A 21,423-nucleotide genomic window follows, 5' to 3' on the forward strand; every position below is an offset into this window, starting at 1 on the left:
TTTTATTTAAATTTCACTTGACCCCGCGTATTTTACGTTTTTGTGAACAGCGCATGCGCCGTTTGTGAAAGAATCCCAGTGTGCATGCTCGAAATTTTGCCGCAAAGCCTCATTGTTTTTTTGTTTTTTTTTTACTTGTACTTGAGAGAGGAGCCGGACTGCAGGAGTTGGGAGTAGGCAGGCCTCCCCCAGAGGCAATCTGCCACCTTTCTCCATGCCCTGGGTGGCAATGGTGGGTGTGTGAGGGGGTCCTCCCACACAGCCCGCCCTACCTGCTCCGCTTTGAAGCCCAACGGGGCAGAGGGACTCCCTATAAGGGAGTGAGAGGATCTAGCCCGCTCAACCAGCCCTGTTAGTCCTTCGCCTCTCTTTTTAGAGACCGCGTGGTCAAAGTGCGTGCATGTTAACCCAATTTCGAGTGCGTGTAAGTGTGGTGGTTTTTGTGGGAGGGGGGTGGGCGTACTAAGCGCAGGCTTACCTCGCATAGCACACCCATCGGGAGCCGGGCTGAGACCACCAAACTCAATTCACATGTAGCTGAGACCGGGATCCGAACCCCTAGCTGCAGAGGTGAATGGCTTGTCAGAGCAGTGCCAATCGCGTTGAGCCACCGCAGCTCCGCCTCATTGGTTTTGACGTGAACGTAACTTACGCAAAGCCCTATTCGCGAACGACTTACGCAAACGACGTAAAATTTTCAAAACTCGGCGCGGGAACGACGTCCATACTTAACATTAGCTACGCCTCATATAGCAGGGGTAACTTTAAGCCGGAAAAAGCCTAACGTAAACGACGTAAAAAAATGCGCCGGCGGGACGTACGTTTCTGAATCTACAATGTTTGCTTTGGTTGCATGAACAAAATATGAATCAATTTTAGGTAGACTTCTAAGGCCGCGTACACACGGGGAAACATGTACGATGAAACCGGTCCGCCGGACCGTTTTCACCGTACATGTCTGCCCGGGGATTTCTGTACGATGGCTGTACTAACCATCGTACAGAAATCCGCGTGTAAACAATACGCGGGGGCGTGTCCGTGGCGTCGCCGCGACGATGACGCGGCGACGTGGGCGGCCTTCCCAGTTAAATGCTTCCACGCATGCGTCTAAGTCATTCGACGCATGCGAGGGATGGCGGGTGCTCGGACATGTACGGTAGGTCTGTACAGACGACCGAACATGTCCGAGCGGGCAGGATTCCAGCGGAATGTTTTAAAACAAGTCCAGAAATATTTGCCCGCTGGGAAAAGGCCCGGCGGGCAAATGTTTGCTGGAATCCTGCACGCTCGGGCCTACACACGACCGAACATGTCTGCTGAAACTGGTCCGCGGACCAGTTTCAGCAGACATGTTCGGTCGTCTGTACAGCCCATAAGGGTTATTGTTTTAAGTTCTGTTAGTATGATGGTCTTAGCGCTTACAGCTTTAAAAACTAGCTGGACTGAGCAGTGGCTCCTAACACATATTCATGATCCAAGTTTCTAGCGTGATTTGTTAAGCGTGAAGTTGTAATACTAAAGTTCTTCACAGGATGGCAGCAAATATACTGAGCATGAATGTACCGTACGATTGCACAGCTCCAGTCACCTCTGGTTAGACTTAAAGGATTAATTTGAGTATTTGCAGGTGGTGCAATGAAAATGATTGCTTATTTTGGTGACATGACTGGATATAGGAAAATCCTGTCTGCCAGCCATCTTTGTGACCTGAAGTAACTTCTGTTCCAGAAATGATTAGAATAGCATTACTGGCGTTTATGTTTGTGACTTTGCTACAGAATGTACACCATGGGGGTTATTTATGAAAGGCAAATCCACTTTGCACTACAAGTGCAAACTACAAGTGCAAAGTGCACTTAAAATTGCACTTGGAAGTGCATTCATTGTAAATCTGAGGGGTAGATCTGAAATGAGGAGAAGCTCTGCTGATTTTATCATCCAATCATGTGCAAGCTAAAATGCTGTTTTTTATCCTCCTTGCATGTCCCCCTCGGATTTACAGTGGGGTGGATTCAGTAAGCAATTGCGTCTGCGTAACCATAGTTACGCAGCGCAATTGCTTAGTTGCGCCGGCATAACGACTTTTCTGTATTCAGAAAGCTCGTTACGCCGACTGCAGCCTAAGATATGGCTCTTATGCCGTCGTATCGTAGGCTGCATTCTTACGATGGCCGCTAGGTGGCGTTCCCGTAGTGGTCAGCGTAGAGTATGCAAATTGCATACTCACGCCGATTCACAACCCTACGCGTGCCCTGCGTACGCATTTTACGTCGTTTACGTTCGTCGGGTTCCGCGTAAGGCTGCTCCTGCTATTAGCTGGGGCAGCCAATGCTAAGTATACCAGTCATTCCCGCGTCGCGATGTTTGAAAATTACGTCGTTTGCGTAAGTGAATCGTGAATGGCGCTGGACGCCATTTACGTTCACGTTGAAGCAAATGACGTCCTTGCGACGTCATTTGCCGCAATGCACGTCGGGAAAGTTTCCCGACGGAGCATGCGCACTACGTTCGGCGCGGGAACGCGCCTAATTTCAATGATCCACGCCCCCTACAGGATCATTTAAATTACGCGCCCTTATGCCGGGCAGTTTTAGGGAGCGCCCACGCAAATTACGAAGCTACTGCTTCATGAATGAAGCGTAGCGCAGGTAATTTACGGAGGCGCAGCGTTAAAACTGTGCGCTGCGCCTCCGTAAGAGGGCGCAAGTCGTACCTGAATCCACCCCAGTGACTGCACTTCCAAGTGCACTTTCAGTGCAATTTACGAATGCACTTTGCACTTGTAGTGCAAAGTGGATTTGCCTTTAGTAAATAACCACCAAAGTGATCTAAGAAATGTTCAGTTCTCCGCAGACAATAGATGTTTGTTATACAATAAATTATATTTTGCTTCCTAGAAGTAGTATTGTGTTGTGTTTATAAAGAAAGAACTGTTTTAAGTCCCTTTCACACGGGTTGGATCTGTTGGACAGACTTCACTTGCTCAGCCGGGGAACACTCCGTTGATCCTCGCTGAGCAGGCAAATGACAGGTCCATCTCTGCTCACTGTGCAGGGACGGACCTGTCAGAGCCCTGCTGTTCTCTATGGGGAGATTGGATGTCATCCTGAAGTACTAGTTCAGCTTTAGTGTCCTCTATTACCAGTTTGAAGTTTATTGGAGTATCCCCCAGGCTCACCCTCACCCTTTCCAAGTTCATACCCAAAAAGGAAAAACAAAACAAAAACAAAACAGGCACAGCCTGTTCTCTGACTCCAGCGTGTGGGAAATACTGTGGGCCTGGCTGCTATGTGCCTATAAGGGAATGGAACCCGGGATTAAACAGCCAGATCAGTCCCGGGTTTGCGCTACATCGGGGGCTCTGTGCTGGATTCCTGCCTGAGACACGCAGTCACGGCTAAGAGAAATGGCCGACGTTTGTGCACAATGAATACAGTTAATGACATATGCATATAGCAGATGAAGTCAGTGACATGCACTACAGTAAATGCAGCCAGCTACAGAAAATGCAGCCAGTGACATGTGCACTACAGTGAATGCAGCCAGTAATATGTGCAACTTCAGAAGGAGTGAGTCAGTGGAGGACATTTGCCTTTATGCAGAAGTTGATCGCAGTGGATTCTGCTTTTATTCTGGAACTGTTCAACTTTAGTGTCCACTATTACCAGTCTGAAGTTTATTGGAGTATCCCTATGCTCAACGCTGTATCTTGGCCTAGGCCAACAAGGCCCAGGCCTAGGGCGGCACTTTGGAGGGGGGGGGCAGCAAAAAAGCCACCCCCCACACAAAAAAAAACAGCCTCCTCCCATCTCCCACACAAAAAGAGTCCCCGCCGGCTTACGCTACACTTTAGTGTAGCGCCAGTCTTATGGGGTGGACTGGGCCGGGGGGCTGATTATTTTACTTATATGTATAATTACTAGGGAATTCCTAGTCATTATACAAATAAGTGAAATAATCCTACGATTACAATCAGTGGCAACAAACACAAGTCCAAATATCTTACAAGCTAGGAGTAATCTTACTAATCCAGTGACATATTGTGATAGCACATATAAGCGAGCAGGTCCTAGTTTAACTAAAACAAAGTCCCAGATAATATATAATTTTTATCTAAGATCAGTAGTATAAATATTTCTTCTCTACAACATACTGTACAATGTACATTGCATAATATATTATCCATGTCAAAACTCAGTATTATTTCAAACCTGAATTTAGCCATGTTAATTCTTGTAGTTATTAAATCATTAAATGTTTTATAATATGCATATGTTTATAGTATATATATATATATATATATATATATATATATATATATATATATATATATATATATATATATATTCTTGATTGTTTTTTAGTTTAATTAAACTGCAATCAAGAAAAAAATAACAAAAATAAATAAATATATATATATATATATATGCTATTAAAAAATGTATTTTCTGATAGGGTGGGTCGTAAACAGGAAGGGGTGTGGCCTCGACAGGAAGGGGATGGGTCATATTTAAATTAGGGGCGCATGAGTTTTGTGGGGATGTTAAGGGTTAACATAAGTTGTCCATAGATTGCATAAATGCTGTCTGTATATCAGAATGACATGAGTAATTCTTGTGATGACCATATATAGTAGTAGTCAGTTTGAATGTCTTGTGACCTAAGTCTTGTGGTTTCTATAACCAGTTTGTGGCGGTTGACATATATACCAGCCTTAATCACGAGTTTTAACTTAAGCAATAAATAACGGTAACTTTTAACCAATGATATTTTAGCAGCATCACCCGAAAGGGGGGGTCCGCCCAGTAACAGTGTATTAACCAATGATGTTAAGACATGTACTTATGTACTTCCTTTTGAATCTCTATATGTTTTGTAAGTTTATAAAAGGAACTGTTCGCGCCATATTACAACAGAATGATTTAACCTAATACCGTGTCAGTCTCGTTACTGCAAGGGCTAAATTCATTCTCCTGGTACCAGAAAGGACATCATACCAAGGGGTCAGTAATTTATACCTTACAATTTAGATTGTGCCATCAAGTTTAGTCAGGCCTAGGGCAGTACGAAACCTAAATACACCACTACCTATGCTCCCCCTCACCCTATCCAAATTCATACCAAAAAAAAAAAAAAAAAGATGCACAGCCTGTTTATTCAACAAAAAAATAACAAAATAAATAAATATATATATATATGCTATTTAAAAAATTATTTTCTGATAGGATGGGTCGTAAACAGGAAGGGGTGTGGCCTCGACAGGAAGGGGATGGGTCATATTTAAATTAGGGGCGCATGAGTTTAGTCAGGCCTAGGGCAGCACGAAACCTAAATACACCACTACCTATGCTCACCCTCACCCTATCCAAATTCATATAAAAAAAATTAAAAAAAGATGCACAGCCTGTTTTCTGACTTGAGTGTGTAGGAAATACTGTGTGCCTGGCTGCTATGTGCTTATAAAGGAATGGTACCTGGGATTAAACAGCCAGATTGGTGCCGGATCTGCGCTACACCTATGAAAACCATTTGCAAGAGGAGCTGGACGTTACAAGCATGTGCTCTCAAGCAGCCATTACAGGCAGTTCAAACTGTGCAAATGTGCAGTTCGCTCTCTTCCTCTTTAGTTGTCGCAGCTGAGCTCAGTCTGTTCATACTGTGCACACAGCTTGGCCACTGCAGTTGGATAAGGAAAATGAGAGAGCACTCTGCGCACACAATGTAGTTCAAATAAGCCAGAGAAGCCACTAGAGGTGCCTACTTGTAGATCACAACCCTTGGACAGGGATTAGGGACCAGCAGTTTCTGTGGAGAGAACATCCATGGCTGCAAATGTAAAGGAAAGTAGGAGCAGCAATGGTATGTACTATTCATGGGATCTGGAAATTGTGTCTTTATAAAAAGTTACAACACTTACACTTTAAATTTAGCCCTAAGGCCCCTAAAGCTGATCTCCAGGTTTCCCTCCATGAAATATGTAACTGACGTAAGAAATTTGTTAAAATTTGGTCACACGAATTGACTCGTGGGGTGTGAGTAATGCCCCAATTAAATGAGCTGTATTTACAATGTGCCTTCTTTGGTCCCCTCTTAAAGGGGAGTTTCAGCTGTTTTTTATGTTTATTAAAAATCAGCAGCTACAAAAAGTGTAGCTGCTGGGTTTTAATAAACATACACTTACCTCTTCCACGGTCCAGCGATGCGCCGCCCGGAGCTTCTCTCCTCCCACCCCCTTCTCCACCGGCGCCTTCATTGTAACTATGTGCACCCGGCCGTGACAGCTTTCAGCTTCACAAGGGCACTCACTGCGCATGCGCCAGCGGCGCTGCGCTCTTTGAGTGGTCAGGCGATCGCCTGGGACCTGTCACGTGTCCCAGGCGTTCGCTTACAGGGAGGGGCTGACGTAGGTGATATGACGTATCGCCTAAGCGGTCCCTGGGCAGAAGGAGGAAGTGGGACAGGAAGTCCCACTCCTACTGAAGCCCCCATTCCCCCCCCCCCCCCCAAAAAAAAATTACATGCCAAATGTGGCATGTAAGGGGGTGAGAAGTGGATTAAGCGGAAGTTCCATTTTTGGGTGGAACTCCACTTTAAAGTTCCTGTCTGTTCCTCTCCTGGCCATACCCACTCTGTAGACTATGTGTGCTGGCTACTTGCATTGCTCCCCTTTCAGTAACAGTAAGGTAGGCAAAGGATTTCAAAACTTTACTTAGAAAAGTGAAAAGGCAACATTCAAAAACATAATTGTTTACTAAGTTCCCTAATCCTAACTACAGGCTTGAGCTGCCCCGGCATGCCTGCAAAGATAGAGCACATGTACATGCAATGTCCTTGGCATACTCCAGTACTGGTGTCTTCAAGGTGAACCCCAAGTTCTGTTGATTTTAAATTCAGATAAGTAGTGGGCAACATTCTTCTGCTCCTCTCAGGAGTTATTCTCCATCTCTCTCCCTTATGGACACATTCTCAGCTTTCTGTCAGGCCTAGGTCTGTGGCTCCTCCTTGGATCTTCCCAATTCCCTGGTCCCAGGCTCTGTCGATCCTATCTCTTTCTATATTACACAGGACCAGTGGGTTGGACCTAGAAAAACCCACCAAAAGAAACCAAGGGACTGTGGAGGCAGTAACTCTCACCCTCCTGTCCGGGACAGCAACAAACTTGTTATTAGCACATGTTAAGCTGCATCATCTCTGTCCATGCTGCAAAGAAATCTAATAAAGTTTATACCTGTTAAAAAATACATTGTTTGGACAAAGATGGTCCAAACAAAGTATTACTTAACTAAGAGTCGGTTCACACTGCAGCGGCACGACTTCGGGGGCGACTCCGCAAGGCGTCCTGAGGACGACTTCAGAGGCGATTTGCAAAACGACTTCTGTATAGAAGTCAATGCAGGTCGCCCCGAGCCGCCCCCGAAGTCGTACAGGAACCTTTTTCTAAGTCGGAGCGACTTGCGTCGCTCCTATTAGAACGGTTCCATTGCATTCAATAAAACGTGACTCGTCAGGCGGCTGAGCCGCCTGTCGTGTCACCCCAGTGTGAACCGGGTCTTATGCCGCATACACACTATCACTTTATGTGATGAAAAAAAACTACATTTTCTGTGAAGTAAAAAACGACGTTTTTGAAACTTCAATTTTCAAAGACGAAGTTGCCTACACACCATCGTTTTTCTCACAATGTTCTAGCAAAGCGAGGTTACGTTCACCACGTTTTTCCATTGAAGCTCGCTTCATAACTAGCTTCTGGGCATGCGCGGGTGTAAAAACGTCATTTTAAACAACGTTTTTTGCTACACACGGTCAATTTCTGTGAAGTAAAAAAACGACGTTTTGAAAAACGACACATAAAATTGAAGCATGCTTCAAATTTTTTTTGTCGTTTTTCAGAAGACATAAAACTACGTTTTCCCCCACACACGGTCATTTAAAGTGACGTTTTTAAAAACGTCGTTTTTTTTCATCACATAAAGTGATGCTGTGTACGCGGCATTACAGTTGCAGCGGCTGGGAGTGCTGTGTAAACAGTATGTAGTCTCAGCTACGGTGCCTTGAAAAAGTATTTATACCCCTTGAAATTTTCCACATTTTGTCATGTTACAACCAAAAACGTAAATGTATTTTATTGGATTACAGAACAGATTTATTTATTTTATATATTTTACTGACATTAAATTACACATAGCTGGACTCTATTTACTAATTAGGTGACTTCTGAAGGCAATTGATTCCACTAGATTTTAGTTAGGGGTATCAGATATTTTTTTGATTGAAAACCATTTATCATTTTCCTTACACTTCACAATTATGTGCCACTTTGTGTTGATCTATCACATAAAATCCCAATAAAATACATTTATGTTTTTGGTTGTAACATGACAAAATGTGGAAAATTTCAAGGGGTATGAACAGGGCCGGATTCCAGACAAGGCCAACAAGGCCAGGCCTCGGGGCGGCTGAGAGGAGAGGACACTTTCACTTTCATTTCCGGAGTTCCCCCCTGTCATGTTACGGATAGTGAGAGGAGAGAAAACAGAGGGAAGAGGAGGTGAGATGGCTCTCAATGTAATTTTCGGCAGCAGCAACACCCCCCCCCCCTCCCGGTTCTCAATGTCATTTTGTTAGACCCCCCCAATGCTCAATGTAACCCCCCCGCTTCTCAATGCAATTTTCGGCAGCAGCACCCCCGCCTCTCAATGTCATATTCGGCAGCAAACCCCCCCCCTCCTTCTTTGTGTGTTGTTGAAAAAGTCCCCGGCGGATAATGTCCCCCCTGTACTGCGCAGGCGGGGGGCGGCATTGAAGGACCCAGCCTTGGGGCGGCGAAGGGAGTAAATCCGGGCCTGGGTATGAATACTTTTTCAAGTCACTGTACATACAGTAAACACTGTGTTCTTGTAGCGGGACAAAACCTTCCTGTCCCGTTTCTGAAACAAACACAAAGGTTTGAAGGAACTTTTCAAAGTTAAATGAAACCTGGAGATCAGCTTTGACATTTTGTTACTTATTTGGTATGTACACACTTAAAAGGGTTGTAAAGGTCCAATTTTTTTCCCTAAATAGCTTCCTTTACCTTAGTGCAGTTCTCCTTCACTTACCTCATCCTTCCATTTTGCTTTTAAATGTCCTTATTTCTTCTGAGAAATCCTCATTTCCTGTTCTTCTGTCTGTAACTACACACAGTAATGCAAGGCTTTCTCCCTGGTGTGGAGTGTCGTGCTTTCCCCCTCCCTTGGGCTACAGGAGAGTCAAGACGCTCTCTACATTGCAGATAGAGAAAGGAGCTGTGTGTTAGTGGGCACCCTGACTCTCCTGTGGGAGCCACATTGTGAAAAAAGGCCTATCAATTTAGTTTGGAAGCATTCATTTGATAGTCTGTTGTTCCCCTTGTCAGCAAAGAGACATATGCTGACACTACAAGAAAAAGAAGCTTGTGGCACGTTTATGTGTTTGATGCTTGACATTTTCAGAAATGAGAACTGCCTGTGTTTTCCATAATGACACATCACTCTCCTCTGTTTTAAAGGCATACTATTAATCGGTGCTAGAGTTGAAGGAGCGTTGAAATGAATTAACGTGAAGAGAAACCACCACCGATAGGTAAGGGGCTTCCCAGAGAGTTTGAACCCAGGAGAACCTACATTCAGATGGGTCAAACAGAGCTTTGTGTGATAAAACCACGATGGAACCTGGGCAATCCTGTATGTGTCTCCAATGGCTGTAGCAAGAGTGACCAAACGGAAGAGGAATGGAGTATATCACAGACGAAGATAGCTGGTTACCCGATGGTCTCACAGGACATGATGGTCCATAAAAAAATCCGGATGTGTATGGAAGGGTGTGTACCAGAGATTATGAAGAAAAAAACATCCACATAGCGTAACTCTGTGTTGAATGTTGAAAATTTAATGTAGCAAGAACACTTTGTGCATAGTAGTAGCAACAGTGGGGTCCTCCCAACGCGTTTCGTCCCAAGGACATCATCTGGGGTAAGGGTTTAAGACATCCATAATGAATGATTCAGAGTTCTAAATGCTTGTACAGCGATTTTATAACCTTTACTACGCTATATCCATTTTACGTTCTGCATCTCTTATTAAGCTGATTGGGGAAAAAAATACAGTGGGTCTAAAATGATGGGTAGATTTGTTACCACAATTGTTTTCAGTGATTGTTCTGCCCATAGATGGACATACTTTTCCCAAGACTGATAGCAATTGGGATATTTGCTTTATATCTGTCTTAGGAAAAAAGAAAGAGAAAAGCGCTTAGGTGGTAATTTGATCCTTACCGGTATAAGACGATGAATTGAGCCCTGCTTGCTTATAGATTTTACAGTTTGCTAGAAAATCCTCTGTGGGATAATGAGCACCTGTGATAAGCTGGAGCCCCTAAGCCCGAGGGAGAGCACAGGTGTTCTAATTATCACAAGTAATGCTAAATGTCTGCCTATAGCGACCCTAAGATCCATCTTCCTCCTGCTATTAAGCTTCGTAGTTCATACATACAATGAGATTATCAAACAAATTATTGTCTGCTTTATTTTTGCATCCTAATCTCATATTGAAAATGAAGAGGGTACTAAAGTTTTGAAAATTCTCGTACCACAGGATGCTTTGAAAGTGATGTGATGTTTTTTATTGTTATGTAATGTATTCTTTTGTTTCCAAGCATATGCGTTGGCCTTGGTCTTCCAATTTTTCTTTCCGGGCGAAAAAATCCTCTCTGAGTGATCTATGCCGGGATTTTGACAACTTTGTTGCAGATTCTTGCCTTTTGTTATTCTTATGAAGTAGCTGTTTGTGTCTGTGTGCAAAGTGATTGTAAGAGGGAAAGACTTTTTCATTATCGATCAGCTGCTGCACTTGTAGTGTTCTAATGAGGAAAGTTGCAGGGTCTGAGCCCATTTAGAAATGTTTTCCCGTTTGGAAGTATCTCACCAAAAATGATGTTTTTGTTGCAAAGCATGCGAGAATGCTCAAAATATGATTAGTATCTTAGTGCAGACTTCTGGGGAAATTAGTAAGCCAATCACACAAGCAGAAAATTACATATCTGGGGGGCATTATGTACACATTCTGTGTACGGAACACCTCAAAGCTGCAATATTGCTTTACATTTTACATAACATTAAAGCACTGCAGATTGAAAGGAAACGTCATGTTTAATTACATTCTAGTTACCCAAATTGTCAGGACTTTACTGGTACCACAAAAGATTAATGGAATAAAACATTAAATTGTATTTGTACAAATCTTAAAACAATTGTGTTATTTGTTTAAAAATGTACAATAACCTATTACAAATCCATATGTTGTCTCATGAAAACATTACATAGTCCTCTTCCCATCATCCCTGTTAGAGGTAGGTTGATGGGTTGCTTGTTAATTCTTCAACGTGTTTCACTAGTCAGCAGCCCACTTCATCAGGAAGACAAGCGTAAACTTTAAGCGCTGAAATTATAACAAAAAGTATATCAGACCCATACAAGTCAAGACAAATGCTCATAATATAAGCACACTGCCTCATCATATTACAGCAAGTGTATTCCATTCCTGTTGCAAATAAATTGGTTATTCATAAAAACAATGGCCAACACTCGCAACATCATGGGAAGAATGGATCCAGAAAGATGAAATTGTGTTCAATCGAGTCACAAGAAAAAAATGGTAAGTCAGAGATAGACACAGTAATTAAATACCCTGTAATGATATATCATACGATTTGGGGGGTAGGGGAGCAGTTGAGAATAATGAGGTCCCTAGGCCTACTTATATAGAAAGATTTTTTTAGATAGTCCATGGTTTTTAATATATATATATCATTACAGGTAATTGTATTACTGTTTACATCTCTTTTGTGGCCCCTTGAAAAATATATATGTTCCCAGATAGCAAGGATAACTTGCCACAAATTTGAATGTTGATTTGTAAGTCTGTTAACTTGCTGCAACTGGCAAATTGTAAACTTGCAGAGCACTTGAAGCACAAGTTCTAGTTGTCACTTTTCCAATTTGTAGCAAATTTGCGTGGCAAATCTCTAGCAAGAGCAAAGTTGCAGTGGCGAGTCTACAGCAAGAGCTCTTCAAGTCTACAGCATGAAAATTCAGCCACAGTGACCCCTGTGGTGGGATGACTATTGCACAATATAATTAAACCAGAAGTTGCAGAATGTTTGCAAAGAAAGTTGATCTGGAGTGCAATGCGGACTTGCTGCAATTGTGCAACAAACTTGTAAAGCCTGGCAAGTCTAGCAAGTAATTTTCAAACTTGCAGCTCAATTTCTTCCTGTTTGGGTTATTATACCAAACACTTTCCTTCCTTTCAGCACACAATGTAGGCCTGGTCCCACAGGCATTGCTGAGGCAATGGGAGCCATTGGCTCCCACCGCTGTCAGTCAAAACCTGTGACGAGGAAGAAGGGGAGAGGCTGAACGACCATGTCTGTGACTGTAGTAGACGCAGACAGCAAGGCTCAGGAGTGACCTGCACAAGTGCTCCCATAGTAAGCAGCTTCATATAGGGGCACTTGCCAGAGAAGGAACCAAAAGCACTGGCATTGCATTAATTTGCATTTACAATCACTTTCATATGCTAACAAATTGAATCTGTTTTCAATTTATTTTTATTAGTTATTTTCTTAATTACAAAAACATTTACATTTATACACAATTCTGTCACAATATATATCTATTCATAGTCGTTTTTCAATGTACAGAATCTAATCAATACCTATAAAACATATTTATAAAAAATTCTTTGTCATAAATATCTCCATATATTCTACTATCTTACCTTCTCATTCATCCTATCTCACATTCATCCACCATCCGCCACACACAAAAAAAAAAAAAAAGAAGGAAACCCATGGCCTCTCTATTCTCTCCCTTTCCATATACTAATTTTTATATTCCTTTTACAATAACCCCTTATATTCTTCCTGATATTCCATTTATAGATATTCATTTATTCTATTCATTCATTCTATTTGAGAGCCGAAATTCATCCAATTTTTATACTACTACTATTTATATATCCTTCTTCTCTTATCTGTCTTTCGTTCACTTCACATATCCAGTCTGCTATGTTTGGGCTTTTTTTTTTCTCCAATTGCAAGCTATTATTGTTCTAGCTGCTGTTGTCATATGATGAAAGATATCCTTCTTAATACAAATTGAATCTGAACTACATTGAACACTTTATAAGGGGTAAATGATTTGTCCCTGTAGATACAAGAAACCCTTTCTTTTGAAAAACAACAGACTTACTGGCTGGATAACCAGATGAAAATAAAAAAAGTAAGAAAGCCTAAAAAAGAAAACTAATAAAGCTATCCTATATAAGAATTTTTGCTTTTGGGTTTAATACTGATTTAAATATTAAAAGACTTTCAAGAGTACAGAGGTTGTAAATCAAACTTTATAGATTACATATAAATTCTGTGTTGACATAGATGAGATAATGAGTAGCACATGATGTTCACTAAAGGTAGTGCTGAAAATGCACAATAAGGCTTAATTTCCATGGACTTTTTTTACAGCCACTTGTTTTAGCCTTTTTTACAGCTTAAAAACGCCTGTCCATGTTTAAAAAAAAAAAATATATATATTTTTTTGAGCTGGAGCTCAAAAACGCTGCGGTAGCGTTTTTGCTCGTTTTTGAGCGTTTTTTTAATGTCTGGCGTTTTTACAGCTCTAACTCTGGAGCTTCAGAACGCACTGGTCCTGGGTTTTATTTGCAGCTTAAAAATGGCTCAGCCATCTACAGCTCAAAAACGTCATGGTGGGCATGAGGCCATAGACTAACATGGAGAGCTGTTTTTAAGCTGCAAAAAACGCTCAGAAAAGTGGCTGTAAAAACGTCCATGGAAATGAAGCCTTAATGTAGAAGAAAGAGAAGAAGAAACAGGATAGGATAGGATAGGATAGGATAGGGAGTAGGATCAAAAGAAGGGGAATGGAGGGGAAAAAAAGAGTTGAAAGAAAAGAAAGATGGAGTAGGGTTCAATGAGAGGGAGGAAGCCTGGCTGGTAATAATAGCAAGAGTGGAATGTGTTCTTTCAGTGGTGGCTGGTGCTCCAATTTTTTGGGGAGGGGAATTTGGCGGCAAACCGCCTGCCACCACCCCCCTGTTGGTAGGTCGGTCCCAACCCCCCCCCCCCCCCTTCCATCACTCGATTTTCAGCCCACCAGCCCTGCACTTATCCCATCTAGGTTGCGTGCAGCGCTTCCTCCTCCTCAGCTTCACCATGCGTCTTCTCCTCTATGGCATCATAGAGGCTTCACCTGTGTCTTCTCCTCCTCCTCCTTGGCGGCCAACACGATCACTTCTCCTCTCTGCCAATCGGGACAGGACATGCTTCTGGATTGGCAGGGAGGAGAATCAGGAAGACAATAACGAATATTAATTCGTTATTATCACACAACTGGGTGGGCTCAGGGTGCAGTTCTCTGCACCCTAAACCCATCCTTTTTTTAACCCAATTAGAGCATCTGGCTCTAATCACATGCTTCTAACCCAAAAAAAAAAAAACATTGAAATCTATGCGTTTGGTGCCCTGCATGTAGATTAGGGGCTGGACGCATGGATTAGTGGTGTGGCGCCCCTTATGGCAGGCCACCACTGTGTTCTTTAGAATTTGAGGTGACAGTTCAGTTGGTAGGAGATTTGGGACCCTTCGCTCTCAGACTCTACGGAACTTAGGCATAGCACCTAGTAGCTTCACCCTCAGCTTTCATTGATTAATGCCCAATGTAACCTAGATTCAACCACAGTTAGAAAACACAGAGCCCTGTACAGCCTACCTAACAGGACCTTCCCACCCCATTCTCCCCGAAAATATCAAAACAATATTTTCACTAAAAAGATTAAAAAGACTAATCATTAGCGGACACAAACAAAACATAACTTACATAACGTTCTGCTAAATAGATAAAACTGTATAGAGTTAAAGGCGTTGTAAAGGTTTTTTTTTTATTATTTTAAATAACAAATATACCATACTTACCTCCACTGTGCAGTTAGTTTTGCACATAGTGCCCCCAATCCTCCTGTTCTGGGGTCCCTAGGCAGCTGTCTTGGCTCCTTCCTGCAACAGTTAAACCCCCGTTCTGGGTATCGCTCTCCCAAGGGGGTTAGCTTGCAGGCGCGCTACCGTGATACAGTCGGTGGCCATAGCCGCCGACTGTATTACTCAGCCCCACCCCCGGCACGCCGCATCATTGATTTGATTGACAGCAGCGGGAGCCAATGGCTGCGCTGCTATCAATCTCCAATGATGAGCCGCCTCAAGCTGGGGGAAACCATTGCGGGATCGCGCCCACGGAGTTTCGTGGCTCAGGTAAGTAAAATGGGGGGGGGGGCTGGGGGGCCCGAGAGTGCAAGGTGTTTTTTTACCTTAATGTATAGGATGCATTAAGGTTAAAAAACACAAACCTTTACAACCCCTTCAATAATTATAGTTCTGTGTAAATGAGATCTCACTACACTATTATACTTGTGTACTAATATTTATTGTTTATGTATCGTTTCAATTGGCAATTGATGGTGGTATCTATGTATGTAACAATTTTACTTTACGCATGTAAATATTTTACTTGAATAAATTATATACTATACAATTACTGTTATCTTTACTGGCGGAAACGTTACCCACTTCATTTAAAGTCCCGAGGCGAATCCTTTTGTTTTGACTAAATGAGATCTCGAGGCTCATTCACTTAGGTCAACACAGCTGCAGGTCCTAATTTGAGAGGGACAGGTTCTTCAATTCCCTTCTCTGCAGCCTTGGGCCAACCAATGATGGTTTGATTTGAACCATGTATGGGCAGGCTGAATGTACCAAGTTGAGATCGATAAACTTGGGTACAACCAGCCTGCTGGATTTTTCTTGCAATTATCGGTAGTGGCTGCTATAGCCTCTAGCAATAATCACTGTCTTCTCCTGGCGGGGATGGTTTCCTCGCCGGGAAAATACAATGTCTCAGCAGGAGGGATTCCCCTGTCAGCACTGTCTGTGTTGATGGGGGAGTCATGCAAATTTCATTCATGTAACCCTTAGCTACACTGTAGATGAATGAACAGTAGACAAAGTTTATTATGCTTCAGTTATGAATGAACACGACCCCACTCACTGTGTTCATTCACTAAAGGAAGGGGCTGGCAGCTCACATACTTACTGGCTCCTTTTGCCATTCTCCATACTGAACCTTCTCCTGTGTACCCACAGAAGAGGGAAGTTTTCAATATTGCTGAAGGGGGGGGGGGTGATGTTGGTACAAAGCAGGGGGAATCAGATGTGGGCAGGATAGGGAGATCGGTGTGACGGGGGGCAATTACAGGAACAATACTCTGTGTGGCTCTCCCTGCAGCAGCTGAAAGGCAGGGTGTGGTAGAGGGGGAGAGACCGGGTTTCAGCTGCTGCAGGGAGAGCCACACAGGGAATCGTTCCTGTAATTGCCCTCCGGTGGTACTATCTGCGACCCCAGTCACAATCAAGGTTTTGAAGAGCCATGCTTTGCAATTGATTTGTGGCTGGCATTTGTCTATTTTTTATAAAGTTACACAATCTGTGGACCACTCTGGCCCTGACTGGAGTGTGTTGATATGGAGGAAATAAAAGGGAACAAGAAGGTGAAATATTATAATAGTGTTTGTAAGTGTGAAGCAACAAAAAAATTCTGTTTTGCACAAGAAAAATCTTGCTGAAATCACCAGTATTAAAGCCTCGTACAAACGATCAGGTTTCCCGACAGACTTTTTACCGCCGTTCAGTCTTTCCCCTACACACGGCCGTTTTTCCCGACAGGAAAACTGTGATAGACCTTTGGCCGGGAATCCTGGCCGTGTGTATGCTCCATCGCAGTTTTTCCCATAGGAAAACTGCCAAAAAACGCCCAACAAAAGTCCGCCGGATTTCCAGGCGGTGGTTCTCTTTTTTTGTCCGGCGGATTTTAGGCAGTTTTCCCATCGGAAAAACTGCGAGGAGCATACACACAGCCGGGATTCCCGGCCAAAAGCTCTCCTCACAGTTTTCCCGTCTGGAAAACTGATCGTGTGTATTAAGCCCCGTACACACGGTCGGTCCAAACCGATGAAAACGGACTGAAGGACCTTTTCACCGGTCCAAACCGACCGTGTGTGGGCCCCATCGGTCAGTTATCCTTCGGTCAAAAATGTTAGAACTTGCTTTAAAATTGAACCGATGGACGCCTAACCGATAGATCAAAACTGATGGTTAGTATGCAAAAGCATTGGTTAAAAACCCACGCATGCTCAGAATCAAGTCGACGCATGCTTGGAAGCATTGAACTTCATTTTTCTCTGCACGTCGTTGTGTTTTACGTCACCGCGTTGGACTCGATCGTTTTTTTAACTAATGGTGTGTAGGCACATCAGACCATCAGTCAGCTTCATCGGTTAACCGATGACAATGGTCGTTCGGACCGTTCCCATCGGATGGACCGACCGTGTGTACGTGGCCCGTACACTCGATCGGATATTCCGACAACAATTGTCCGATGGACGTGTTTTGTCGGATAATCCGACCGTCTGTATGCTCCTTCGGACAATTGTTGTCGGAATTTCCACGGATTTGTCCGATGGAAGACCGATTGTGGCTTTAGGCTTACAGTATATGTATACAAAACAACAAGTCACAAATCCATATTTTAACCTTCAATCATTCTGTACGTAATTCTATATGTATGGGTGTTACCTTAAAGGAGATAATTGCGCTCTTTTATTGTTGAGCAGTTTTTTCTCATCTGTCTAAATACCTCAGGCTGCTTTTTTTTTCTAATAGAAGTTGCCTAACTGGATTACTGTGTTCCGTCCTCCCTCCCTCTCTCTCTCACACACTTTTTTTTTTTTTTTTGGCAGACATATTTCTGTATTTGAATGAAACAAAGTGCATGCCAGTTATATCCTACAGCTGACCGATCGTAGCTTTTGAAAGGATGTGACATCAATGCAGCTTTTATGTTGGGGAAAGGCTGAATTTCTCTGTTACGTTTGGGACTGACTGATGCTCTTCATATTCCTGAACGCATGTTATCGGGTTACACAGGTAGGATTTGGCGACCTGAAGCATCCAGCAAGACTGCAGGTTTCCCCACTGGCTTCATACGTCACATATGTAGCTAGGCATTCACGTTCTCAGAGGAACCCACACTTTCAAGGTGTCACACAGATCTTCTTCTCAGGTTGCAATGGATGCTGGAAGAACAAACGGAAGTAGCGATGCCCCGCAGGACAGTGGAGGGCAGTTTACATCACCGGTCACCTACGTTTCAAATCCTTTGATGAGTGGTAAGTATATTTTATTTTTGTTGGTAAAGTCTTGGGTACCTAGACATATGCTCATATTTATGTGTACATACCCTTACAAAACGCCCACAAGAAAAGGCTTGCTGTAAAAAAGAGAAGAAAAGAGTAAGAAAAAGTGCTGATCGGGAGTCGTTCGGATGCTGGTTTTCCAGAAGCCGGATGTTTTTCGGGCAGACCAACATACACACAGGCAGAACGTTGGGCGTTTTTTTTTTTAACTGGTAAAGGTCTCCCGACATTTTGCCCATGTGTACGGGGCTTAAGAGATCTGCCAGTGCGTACTTGAATTGCGCTTCTCCAGAATTGTGCAATCATTCCTGGACTATTTGCATACAAGGCTTGTACCCTTCTGCATGGCATGTGGTTGCAAGGGTTCCCCAACATTTTACTCTGAAAAGCTCATTATCATCCTGTTATTAACGTGTGCCTAAATAATTGTCGTAAATGAGCCTCAACTTTTCTTGCATTTTTTAGGCTTTTTAAATGTATGTCCACACTAATGACCGTACACACGATCCGAAAATCGTACGAAAAATGCTGCTTTCGAAGCGAATCGGATCGTTAGTACAGAGCTTTCGAGAGCCGATCATGACAGCTCATCCGATATTATTCTATCGGACATGCATGGGAAAAAAATTTGTACGATGCCAGATCGTACGATTTTCGTTTAATCAGTACAGCTGTCATTTGAAAATGTAATACAAATGCATTACAACACATGACATCACTTACGAATTTTTATTCTGTCGTAGGAGAATTTTCGTCACTTTAGTAAACTCATCAGATTCGAAGTGTGATCAGCATGCAACAAAAAAAATGGACGATCACTCGTCCGATAATCTCATCGTGTGTACGAGGCTTTATGTTTACCGATCAATCATGACTGATTAATTGATTGATCAGATGAGTGATCAGTCAGAAATTTAGTTGTTTCAAATGTTTCAAATGATTTAAACACAAGATTGTTGATTTACTAACAGAATATTCTATAAGCTGTTCATTTAGCAAAATTAATAACTTAGTGATTTAGGGAAAGCTATGTTGACTTCAATCATCCAATCATGTGCAATCAACAAAATAATTTCTTTTTTTTTTCATTTCCTCGCACATTACTGGGTGTTCTTTGCAAAGTGAACCCTCACTACTCCTTTAGTTAATCAATCCCAAGGACTGCTTCATACAAAGAAAAAAGTTAGTTTGGTCAAATTTGACAACAATCATTCCTTTGCTTTTATTGAGTGCGCCACACATTAGTTTTGAGAAATACAATTCTGTCATCCAAATTATTGCTAAGCTGCACAATCCTATTTTTATGGCTAGTGTAAAAAAAAATTTGCATCTGTTTGGTTTCATAGCATGAATATGTACCTCTGAATCTGCGCCGTCGTAAATTTAAGCGTATTCTGGAAACCAGGTACGCTTAAATTAGGCTAAGATACGATCAGCGTAAGTCTCCTACGCTGTCGTATCTTAGGGTGCATATTTACGCTGGCCGCTACGTGGCGCTTCCGTTGTTTTCCTCGTCTAATATGCAAATGAGCAAGATACGCCGATTCACGAACGTACGTACGCCCGTCGCAATTAGTTACGCCGTTTACGGAAGATATATGCCGGCGTAAAGATAAAGCTGGTCTCTAGGTGGCGCAGCCCATGCAAAGTATGGACGTCGGAACAAGCGTATCTTTTTACGTCGTTTGCGTAAGTCGTACGCGAATAGGGCTGTGCGTAAGTTACGTTCACGTCGTAGGCAGTGTTCGACGTATCTTAGGCATTCTATCCGATGCATGCGCACTCGGATACATCCACGGACGGCGCATGCGCCGTTCGTTCAAAACGTCAATCGCGTCAGGTCACGATACATTAGCATAAAACATGCCCACCTCTTCACAATTTGAATTAGGCACGCTTACACCGGCCGATTTACACTACGCCGCCGTAACGTAGGACGCAAGTGCTTTGTAAATACAGCACTTGCCTCTCTAACTTACGGCGGCGTAGCGTATATGAGATACGCTACGCCTGCCTAACGTTAGGCACAGGTACGTGAATCTAGCTATATGGCAGTAGTTTAGAAAGGATGAGAGTGGGTTTACATCCACTTTAAGGATAGTACCTGTTTTGTTTTTCCTAGTTAATGTATCTGTTTTTTAAATCTGTACCACCAGATCCTTTGTTCTAATCCGTATAAAAGAATAACTCAAGCTAAAGCCCCCATTTCTTTCATTTTGTTTGGATAGTTTAGGAAAAAGGATAAAAACGTCATTGTTGAATGTCACTTTCTATCCTGATGATGGGGTCAGAGGGACAGGAAATTTTAGAAAATCTCTCTAATAGGGACAGAGACGGCAACAAAAAACATGTTGTTTTTTTTTTTCAGTTATCGGAATAGGGTTAGATCTCTGTGAAATATTTATTCCTGCCTTTCCAAGTGACCCCACCCCTCCTATTTCTTATCTTATGCCCTGTACACACGATCGGAATTTCCGATGAAAAAAGTCAGACCGAATTTTTTCATCGGATATTCCGACCCTGTGTGTGTGGGCCCCATTGGACTTTTTTCGTCTGAGTTTAGAAATAGAACATGTTTTATTTTTTTCTGATGGAAAAGTCCATCGGATTTTAGGCCATCGGAAATTCCGATCGTGTGTACGGGGCATGAGTGTCATAGATATATTAAATAAAGGGGAAATCTCTACTTTGAAAGTCACAGACAACCATAAAACCCTGACAGTCCTAATCCTTCCCTAAAGCCTGGTACACACAATCAAATTAATGAATGAATAAATATTTGTTTTTGTGGCATGCCAGTCTCATATTGAAAGTGATGAGGTTCCTAAACCTACAAAAATTCTCGTACAACAGAATTCTTGTACAACAGAATACAACTTGTATGTGATGTAATGCGTTGAATTGTTTTGTAATGTATTCTTTTGTTTCCTAGCATGCGTAGTCATGCTCTTATGATTTTTTTTTGGACGAAACCCGTCCTTATACAGCGGCAGGTTGGCTCGTTTCCACAAATCGCCGTTGGTGTACGTCAGCTCCTTTAAAAGCCAATGCCCGCTGTATATCGGGGAAACCTGATGCGCTTGGCCGC

The 21,423-nt window shown here is 42.7% G+C and overlaps 1 protein-coding gene across 1 annotated transcript in view; it reads left to right on the forward strand.

Annotated features, from left to right (window-relative positions):
* Positions 1-17,868: 17,868 nt before the first annotated feature.
* LOC120927772 (ankyrin repeat and SOCS box protein 9-like) overlaps positions 17,869-21,423 on the forward strand; it is an 87,990-nt gene continuing 84,435 nt past the window's right edge. Inside the window, exon 1 of the mRNA XM_040338674.1 lies at positions 17,869-18,308. Coding sequence (XP_040194608.1) covers positions 18,209-18,308 — 100 coding nt within the window. The 5' untranslated portion in view covers positions 17,869-18,208. The remainder of the gene's footprint in view (positions 18,309-21,423) is intronic.

The sequence above is a fragment of the Rana temporaria genome, chromosome 2 (genome assembly GCF_905171775.1).
Source record: "Rana temporaria chromosome 2, aRanTem1.1, whole genome shotgun sequence".
Lineage (NCBI taxonomy): Eukaryota > Metazoa > Chordata > Amphibia > Anura > Ranidae > Rana > Rana temporaria.